The sequence below is a fragment of the Hemiscyllium ocellatum genome, chromosome 11 (assembly GCF_020745735.1).
Source record: "Hemiscyllium ocellatum isolate sHemOce1 chromosome 11, sHemOce1.pat.X.cur, whole genome shotgun sequence".
Classification (NCBI taxonomy): Eukaryota; Metazoa; Chordata; class Chondrichthyes; order Orectolobiformes; family Hemiscylliidae; genus Hemiscyllium; species Hemiscyllium ocellatum.
The window spans coordinates 58879460-58889424 of NC_083411.1; the positions used below are offsets into that span (position 1 = coordinate 58879460).

At 44.1% G+C, this 9965-nt stretch overlaps 1 protein-coding gene across 1 annotated transcript in view; it reads right to left on the reverse strand.

The window, feature by feature from the left end:
• Positions 1 to 9455, reverse strand: part of LOC132820021 (FERM and PDZ domain-containing protein 1-like) — an 87843-nt gene extending 78388 nt beyond the window's left edge. Inside the window, 3 exon segments of the mRNA XM_060831948.1 lie at positions 2137 to 2239; positions 5310 to 5461; positions 9415 to 9455. Coding sequence (XP_060687931.1) covers positions 2137 to 2239; positions 5310 to 5461; positions 9415 to 9455 — 296 coding nt within the window.
• Positions 9456 to 9965: the final 510 nt, after the last annotated feature.

Consider the following 9965-nt stretch of genomic DNA (forward strand, 5'->3'; position numbering starts at 1 on the left):
CTGCCTCCAATGTTTGGCATGTATTTAAATTGGGATTGCAGTGAGGTTTTCTACACAGGTGGGAACTCCATTCTATATATTCTGCTAAACAGTTCTTAAGATCCAGCCAGACAACACTGATTAAGCCCAAGACCCTTGATAACACCTTTAACAGGAAGCAAATCAAATTCAGTAATGTTACTGAGAGATTCTTTTGTAATGATCACCACCTTAGCACTGAATCCTAGAGCTACAAGCATTGGACAGGAGAAATATATTCCAACAAAAGAGGCTCTGGGTTTGACAAATGCACACGCTACATACACCTTGCTTTGGTTTATCATTTATGAACAATCTTTAACTTAAAATGCTTTCTTTAACTACATTTCTGATAGAATACACTGAATTATAAATAGTGGGACTATGGATATAATGGAGAATTCATCTTAGGTAAGCAAGCAAGAACTCAACTGTGTGGATAATAGAGTGTTCAACTGTCTGTATTTATGGAGAAATTGGCTGTATGTGTAATGGGGTACTGGTTGTTTGTGTAGGGTACACAACGGAGCATTCAATCGTACTTGGAATGGAGTTCTTGATTGTGTGTACACGGAGTATTTGACTATATGTATATCCAAGTTTTTGACTGTATGTATAACCTGGCAGTGCACATATCAAAGAAGGAGAAAGTGAGGACTGCAGATGCTGGAGATCAGAGTCGAGACTGTGGTGCTGGAAAAGCACAGCAGGTCAGGCAGCATCCAAGGAGCAGGGGAGTTGACGTTTCGGGAAAAAGCCCTTCATCAGGAATAAAGGGTTTCTGTTGAAGGGCTTTTGCCTGAAATGTCGATTCTCCTGCTCCTCGAATGCTGCTTGACCTGCTGTGCTTTTCCAGCACCACACTCTTAACGCATATCTAAGCATTCAATTGTGCGTACAAGTTTGTCTTTGTATTTGAATTTTCAAATGTGTTTAAAATGGGGTATTCAATTATGTTTGCATGTAATAGAGAACTGGCCGGGTGTGTAATGGAATATTCAAACTTGTGTGTGAAAACTTACTCAACTGTCTGTGTAACGGAATTTTCGATTGAAATGTCGACTGTGAGTGCAGCAGAATATTTGTCTCTGTGAGTAACTGAGAACTCAACTGTTTGTGTAATTCAATATATGTAATGGTTTATATTATAGAACACTATTGTGCAAGATGTCTGGGTGAGCTGCTGTAGAACTAAGGAGACATATGACACTCAATTAAGTCTTGTTGGTGATCTCCCTTTAGAACTGCAAACAATTTTCTACACTTTAGCTTTGTTTTATTTTCTGAGTTTGCCACCAACAACTTGCATTTATATAGCACTTTGAAGGTCACAAAACTTCACAATTCAAACTTCATAGCAAGTTCACCTATTAAAGGACTTAAAGACAGCCCTCAAATAAGGTCATAGAGATGTACAGCACAGAAACAGACCCTTCAGTCCAACATATCCATGCCGAACAGATATCCTAAATTAATCTAGTCCCATTTGCCAGCATTTGGCCCACATCCCTCTCAACCCTTCCTATTCAGATGCCTTTTAAATGTTGCAATTGTACCAGCCTCCACTACTTCCTCTGGCAGCTCATTCCATACATGCAGCATCCTCTGCGTGAAAAGCCCCTTAGGACCCTGTTATATCTTTCCCCTCTAACCCCAAACCTCTGCCCTCTGGTTCTGGACTCCCCCACCCAGGGAAAAGTCATTGGCTATTTACCCCAACCAAGCCTCTCATGATTTTATAAACATCTATAAGGTCACCCCTCAGCCTCTGAAGTTCCAGAGAAAACAGCCCCAGCCTGTTCAACCTCTCCCCATTGCTCAAATCCTCCAACCCTGGCAACATCCTTATAAATCTTTTCTGAAACCTTTCAAGTTTCACAACATCATTCCGATAGGAAGGACAACAGAATTGCACGAAATATTCCAAAAGTGGCTTAACCAATGTCCTGTACATCCACAACATGACATCCCAACTCCTATGTTCAATGCATTGAACAATAAAGGAAACCAGAACATCTTCTTCACTATCCTGTCTACCTACGACTCTGGCCATTAATGATTAGCTGGTGGTAACTATTAAAACTTTACATTCAGTGAATGCGCTAAAAGGGTCCTCACCTAATAATGTTATCGATACATTCCTGGGAAATTGTATCCAGAGGCATGTCGTTAATTTGTAAAATCTGGTCACCTGGGAATAGCTTTCCCTCTCCAGGACCACCTAAGAAGCAAAATGAAGTCAGCATATTTTTGAATGGAGCATTAGTTGTCCCTCACAGAAAGAGGAGAAAAAACTGAAAGTACATGGGAAGCCATTAGCATATGCAAAGGTTAAAAAAAAGATAATTATTCATACTTTTTTTTACAACTGCACATCTTGCTGCCTGAAGCTTGTCTCATCTCAATGAAAAGGGAATGATGCATTTCTCAGATTGTGGAGAGAGAGAGAGAGAGAGAGGTGGATTGTACCTGTTTGTGACTTTCTTATAAAGAACTAGGGAACACAGATAATGTCAATGGAACTAAGGATTCTTGTGTGTGTTGAATAATCACAGCGTAGAACCCGAGGACCAGCATGCTAGAGATCATAAGGAAATTGATATTGGACCAAGGACAGGAGCTCACCAAAATAACCAAAGCAAATCTGCCTGTGTGGAGCTTCTACCTTCCCCCTCCATATCTATGTGGGTTTCCTTCAGGTGCTCCGGTTTCCTGCCAGTCCAAAGATGTGCAGGTTGGGTGGATTGGCCGTGCTAAATTGCCCCATAGTGTGTAGGCTAGGTGGGTTAACTGTGGTAAATGTGGAGTTAAGGAGATTGGGTGAGATGCTGTTCAAACGGTTAGTGCAGACTGAATGGGCTGAATAGCCTCTATCTGCACTGTAGGGATTCAATGATGATTCTATGAAAATAATGAACAAGTTAAAGGCATGAAAGTGTGACAAATCACCCAGAGCAGAAGATTCCATGCCAGAGTTTTAAAGGAGAATTGGTGCAGACAATGCATATGCCCTGACTGTAACCTATCAAAGCTGAGGAACTGGTCCCATAGACTGAAAAAATTACTCATGTCACTCCAACAGTTGAGAAAGGGAGAAGAACTGCATCAGAGGTCAGATCAGTTTTCCTTCGTGTGAATCCAAGGAAAGTGATGGTACCAAACAGAGTACCAGGCCGTGCACTCAGAGCATGCGCAGATCAACTGGCAGAGGTCTTCTCAGACACCTTCAACCTCTCCCTGCAGCAGGCCACTGTCCCTGCCTGTTTCAAGAGGGCCAACATTATCTCTGTGTCTAAGAAGGCTCATGCTGCATGTCTCAGTGACTACCGCCCAGTGGCCCGAACTTCAATGGTCATGAAATGCTTTGAAAGGCTGGTCATGGCATTAATCAACTCCAGCCTCCCCACTGCTCTTGACCCACTCCAATTTTCCTATCAGACCAACAGATCCATGTCAGATGCCATATCACTTGCCCTTCACTCCGCCCTAGAACATCTTGACACCAAGAACTGCTACATGAGAATCCTACTCATTGACTACAGTTCAGCTTTCAACACTATTATCCTCTCGAGACTGATTACTAAACTTAGTTATTTCAGACTAAGAGCCACTCTCTGCAACTGGATCCTCAGTTTCCTGACCCACAGGGCACAATCAGTGAAGGCTGGGGACAATATTTCATACTCACTAACGCTCAATGCTGGAGCCCCTAGGGTTGTGCACTCATCCCCCTACTATACTCACTGTATACCCATGATGCGTCACCATGGTGAACTCGGCCCGGACAATCATAAAGGCCAACCTCCTATCTATAGAATCCATCTACCAGGACCGCTGTCAAGGAAAGGCCGCCAGCATTCTCAAAGATCCATCCCACCCTTCAATGTTTTTCTACAACCTCTACCATCGGGGAGGAGGTACAGAAGCCTGAACACACGCACCAGCCAGTTTCGAAACAGTTTCTACCCTACTGTTCTTAGAATACTGAATGGACTCACAAACTCTTAACATTCGCCTGTACCTGTATTTTTGTTTTTGCTGCTGTTTACCTATTGTTCAGTTATCTATGCTACTGAACTCGGTGATCTGCCTGTATTGCTCGCAAGACAAAGCTTTCCTCTGTGCCTCGGTACACGAGACAATAAATTAAATTAAATTAAATTCAGAAGCCTGGTGAATTATAGCCCAATTAACCTCACATCTTGCATTGGCAAATATCTAGGCCTATCATTAAGGACAAAGTGGCTGAAGATGTAGCTAATTTTCAGCTGATCAGAGACAGTAGTAAAGGCCCTACAAATCTCTATGAACTTTTTTAAATAAGTGAGGAGAGAACCTCTGGGTCCTAACGTCCACTGGTCGTGTCTTACCCTTTGGAAAAAATCCAGCAATGAGATGATAAGCCACTTTTATGATCTTATTGTGGGGTGGGTTCTTGAGGAAGGGGTTTCAGGAGGAGTTGGAGGCTTGGATAGGGGTGTGGATTTGAGGCCAATCCCTTGCCCCCATCCCTGCCTCCATTGTCACTAGTTGGATAAAATGCTGGCTCTATTCCTTAACCTAGTTTGCAAGTTGTCATGGTTTCTCAGTTTGGAAACTAGGCAGCTTTGTCCACCAGGGGGCAGATAATTTGGAAGATGACGGGTTAAGGCCCTTAATTGACCATTTTGGTGGAAGTCAAGAAGGCCGTCTATGGATCATTTTAATTAATTACCGAGGGGGCAGGAAGAGGGTGAGGGGCCAAGCCCATTATATCACCTTCTGACCATCTTCAGGGAAGAGAAAATTCCACTTGAAGTATTGTCACCATGGCAAAACTGACAAAGATTGAGAAGAGTTCAGAGTTAATGCTGGAGGTGTTGAGATGGACTGTATCAGTTAAAAGCCCTGGCCCTATCAGACCCTCAGCCCCTCTTGAAAACACTTCAGGCCTTCCCTCAGTTCGATTAGATTACTTACAGTGTGGAAACAGGCCCTCCGGCCCAACAAGTCCACACCGGCCCGCCGAAGCGCAACCCACCCAGACCCATTCCCCTACATTTACCCCTTCACCTAACACTACAGGCAGTTTAGCATGGCCAATTTACTTAACCTGCACATTTATGGACTGTGGGAGGAAACCGGAGCACCCGGAGGAAACCCACGCAGACACGGGGAGAATGTACAAACTCCACACAGACAGTCGCCTGACACTGGAATTGAACCTGTGTCTCTGGCGCTGTGAGGCAGCAGTGCTAACTGCTGTGCTGCCGTGCTGCCCACATTGGAACCTCCCATTCCCAGGTATTTACCTGCAGTGACAAACTTCACACATACTGGTGAATCTTCTGAGACCATAAAACCGTAGTCCAGGAGTGGATCTTTGATAATCTTCACTGTGACCTTCAAAGGGCTGCTCGGTTGGTTTGTGTTAGCAGCTGCTCCATCGGCTGGACCTTGATTACTTCAATCACAAACAAAGCAAGGGTCACATTTGTCAATCATTGTCAGAATCTTATTATTTTCCATATTATTTAATCCACCTCTCACCCATCCTCACCACACCCCTTCAATCCCCCATCCCCCACCCCCAGCCAGGACTCGGTCAGGTTCCTGCAAAATTCTCACTCGTAGTCTCTCCCCATCGCATTGGCTTTCTGAGAGAGAGGTCATTGTAAAAGGGATTTCCTCTGCTTCTCTGTATCCACCTCAAAACTGACACACCCATTCTCTAGGAACCTGCCAAAACCAGGGTGAAAAATTCCAGCAAGCTGTTTTGAGAAAGTCAAAGGATCAGAAGATTCTTGGTGAGTTAATAGAATCAAAGACAGAGGCTATGAGTCACAGAACCTCTGCTCTGTCCAAACTGCAGCAAATTGGCTAGGATGAGATCAAAATGTAGTCAGTGAATAAAACCAGGAAATTTTCAGCAAGTTCGGCAGCATCTGTGGAGAAACTTTCAGGTTAGTGAGTCACTGACACGCCCATTGAGGTGATTGATCAATCCATGGTCTAGAATGGCGGAACAGGCTCAAGGGGCTGAATGGTCTGCTCAGGCTCCAATATGCCTTCCTCAGAAGTGGGTAAAGTCAGGGTGCAATTTCCCCTCCCTGGAGATGGTGAGGAAAGGGCAAATATTTGGTTGAGTTCACCCAGAGGTGTACTCAGTCCCTTTCTCACCACCTCCACTCCGGGCAGGAAAATCCATGGTGGGCATCCTCAGCCCGCCAACAAGTGAAGCTTTTGAATCACCAGCTAATAGACAATAGGTGCAGGAGTAGGCCATTCAGCCCTTCGAGCCTGCACCGCCATTCAATATGATCATGGCTGATCATTCCTAATCAGTATCCACTTCCTGCCTTATCTCCATAACCCTTGATTCCAAGGGCCTAAGCCACTCATTGGGCTGAATACCCTCTCTCCCAGCTGGTGGGAACAGGGAGTGTTTTCTTCACAGGGAAGCTCCACTTGCCTGAATCTGGGGCTAATTGGGACAGGGAGGGTTACTCACCCCATCCCCAATAGTGTCCCCAAAATACCCACTTTCTTACCCACTGGTGAAGCTGGTCATGGTGTGCCACTTGTGCTTCCAACCCTGAGCCTACAAATTTCTGATTGAGCAGTTACCTCTGGGTGGGTGGTGGACAGGGCAAGGATTCAGTGAGCAGGCTCCTGATTGGACCAAGGAGAAGCCCTTAAGTACCAAATTGATGCTCAATCCAATGAACTTTCATGCTGGGGTGATAAAGAGGGCCTAAGTAGGTTAATGCCCCTTGAAGTCACCTATGCCCACACTTAGTACTCAGCACATTAAATCCTAGCCTAAGGGATGTACCAGGTTTTAAGCAAATGCAAGGATAGAGAGTGGAAAGAAAAAAACATGCGATGGTCTATGCTGAGATTGAAGACTGGACAATAACAAAGAGGGTAATTGTGTTAGGTAAATTAAGTCAGAATGGAACAAATCAAGGAGCAAAACACGAATGTGGAGGAGGGATACACAACGACAACAGAGTCACTGCCGCCAGATTGGCTGTTTTCCCTGGAGGCTGAGGGGTGACCTTACAGAGATTTATAAAATCGTGAGGGTAAATAGATAAGGACTTTTCCATGGGGTAGGGGAATCCAAAACTAGAGGGCAGAGGTTCAAGATGAAAAGGGAAAGATTTAAAAGAGTCCTAAGCGGCAACGTTTTCACACAAAGGGTGGTGTGTGCATGGAATGAGCTGTCAGAGGAAGTGGTGGACATTGGCATAATTACAACAGTGAAAAAGCATCTGGATGGGTATATGAACAGGAAGGGTTTAGAGGGATATGGGCTAAGTGCTGGCAAATGGGACTAAATTAAGTTATCTGGTCCTCATGGATGAATTGGATTTAATACTCTTTTCGTGTTGCCCTGACTCTATAAATGATTCAGAGGTCTGAATTATTGGGTTAGACATCAAATGGTCATGGGATTTTGATCCAGTGCTGGGAAACTTTGAAAATTACAGTCCCAGACATTACCTTGGAATGCCATCTTCTGGGACAGTTGTGAATTTGAAAGGCTTAGGTTTAATTTTAAAATTTTGAGTGAATTCTCCCACCCTGATGTCATGAGAGTAATGACAAGTGTGGTGACAAAATAAGGTGAGAAAGAAAAAAGTATAGATTTGCATCATTGCAAAAGAAGGTCTTGACTTGCCCTGAGCTTAGAAAGGTGAGTTCAAAGAGGTGACGACCTTATTTCAGTGCATTTGCAGTTCATTAAAAGCCCAATTTGACCGACTTACATCGCTTTTCCAAAACATCTCTCCTCTACCACGAAACGTAGACAGTGAAAATTCCCAACAGAAAGGTCAGAGCCAGTTCCTGACAATTATAGCTTGGTGAAGACGCATCCTGCCATCACCCAATGCACTTCACACATCGATGCTGACATGGCGGATTGACGTTCATTAACTTTAGCACCAGGTTACAGAATGTCAGAGACTATCATCACTCAGACTGCCAGCTGCTTACACACCAAATACAATTCGTGTGCTTTGAGTAAGTGGTGATGTGTGAACGTTAGAGGATCCACCACAGTCATTCAATCACACTATATGGGGATGGTCACAGTCAGTTCAAGTGATGTAGTGTAGTGATTACAGGTAGGTCAGTTGAGGGATCAATCTGTGACGGTGTGGCCAGCTTTTCTTTGCAATGAGACAAAGGGAGAGACTCAGTATGACAGAGAGGGACACATGAGCGGAAGGAGGTGATGATGAGCAGGAGAGTGTTATGGACCAGACCCTCTCAAAATATTTTAAGAAGGTAGACTAGGCCCTAATTTTTTCTTATTTTAAAGACAGATGTAAAGTGCCATGTTCCAGAAACTATTTTCTAGTCAAACTACTTGCTATTAAACAAAACGTAATGTATTCAAATGCTATAGTTAAAATACAACAAAAGAAAGAAGAACTTAGAATAAATTAACTCGACTGGAAAACTTAACAGAACAATAGATACAACAATTATTACTAATTAACTGTTTCAATATAGTAGTATTCTATAAACACTCCTTTTGGCAAAAAGGCAAATTCGAAAACAGATTTTGTCTCACATGTAATCCAACAACCTACGAAGAGAACCGCTAGCTTTTGGCTATAATCAAGAGATGGGGAAAATAGGTTCCACTTTTTCAACATCACAATAGCAACCGATGCTGAATTTCAAAACTAAAAAAACTAAAAACTAGAAATCCTGATTTGTGAGAGCTGGCCACACCCATCCAGGCTGCACCTATTATTCCAACTTTAAATAAAAACAAGGCCTCCCAAGTTGTTTACTTTCTAGGCTCTCACGAGCCAATTCGGCACCTCTGCCTTAAAACTTTGCTTAATTGTAACCAGGACAAAACACACTTCCTAAAGCCACAGCATTGTCACAAGAAGTCATCAGGTGTTCCCAGTGAGTAAGCTGGAAATGCAGAAAGGGTTAGCAGTTTGGGAGGATGTGATGCTGTGAGCCCTTGGGTAGAACACGATGCATGCAAGTAGTTCATGAGCCTTGGCAAATGCATGTGCCGTATCCTGAGTCAGAGGTAACAGAGAGAAGATGGTGGTACTTGAGTGCAGAAAATCTTTTCACTCTGTGCACAGCACTGACCCACACTGCTCTTTATGCCAAGGTTGGTTGTCTTTGTTATGGTGTTCCCCTTTGGGGGATGGGGGAGGTGAGCAAGGATAAGGATTCCCATCCTCTCCACCAGACAGCCCAGCAGCACCTTCAGATCTCTGTCCTGGAAGGAGCTTGTCTTTCCCCTTGAGACCGTTTCCAGATCGAGCCCCTGCAGTCTGAGAGATCAATGCTGATTGGGAGAGTCTGAAGTAGTGGCAGCTGGGCTTTTGGGGCAGGGGTGGGTGGTACAAGGAAACCAGCAGAAGATCGTACCTGGAGCACAGGAAACACGATTTCATGAGAAATGCTGCCATCATCTCAGGATTATAATTAGTGAGGAGAAATGTAGAAGACGGTGTTAGAAAATTGATTGTGGGCCACTGTGAAACTCACTGGCCGTCACACTTGAAGGAGAAATCGGAGAATTTAGCCCGACTTCACTGTATTGGAAAGTACAGGATGTTCAAAGGATGTACTTGACAAAAAGTTTGCAAAAAAGCAACAGATCAGTTCAAATCAGTGAGATTTTTTAAACAAACGCAGAGGAAGTCTCCTTGCTGGGTTTGAATCTGATTAGAATGTTTTTGTTTAACTGGTGGGCAACAAGATTCCGTGCACTGAAGTGTTCCATGCAGACCCCAACTGGATGGCCTAACAGAGGTTACCATAGCAACACCCCTCTGCAGGTCAGGGGAAACAGCAGGGATGGCCTGCTCTATCACTTATTAAAATTGTGAATTATAAACAGGGGACTTAGCCAGGTCACCACAGCGGGTGGAAGGAGCGAGCCCTCTACACGGTGCCCTATCTCCAGCCCTCTCCCT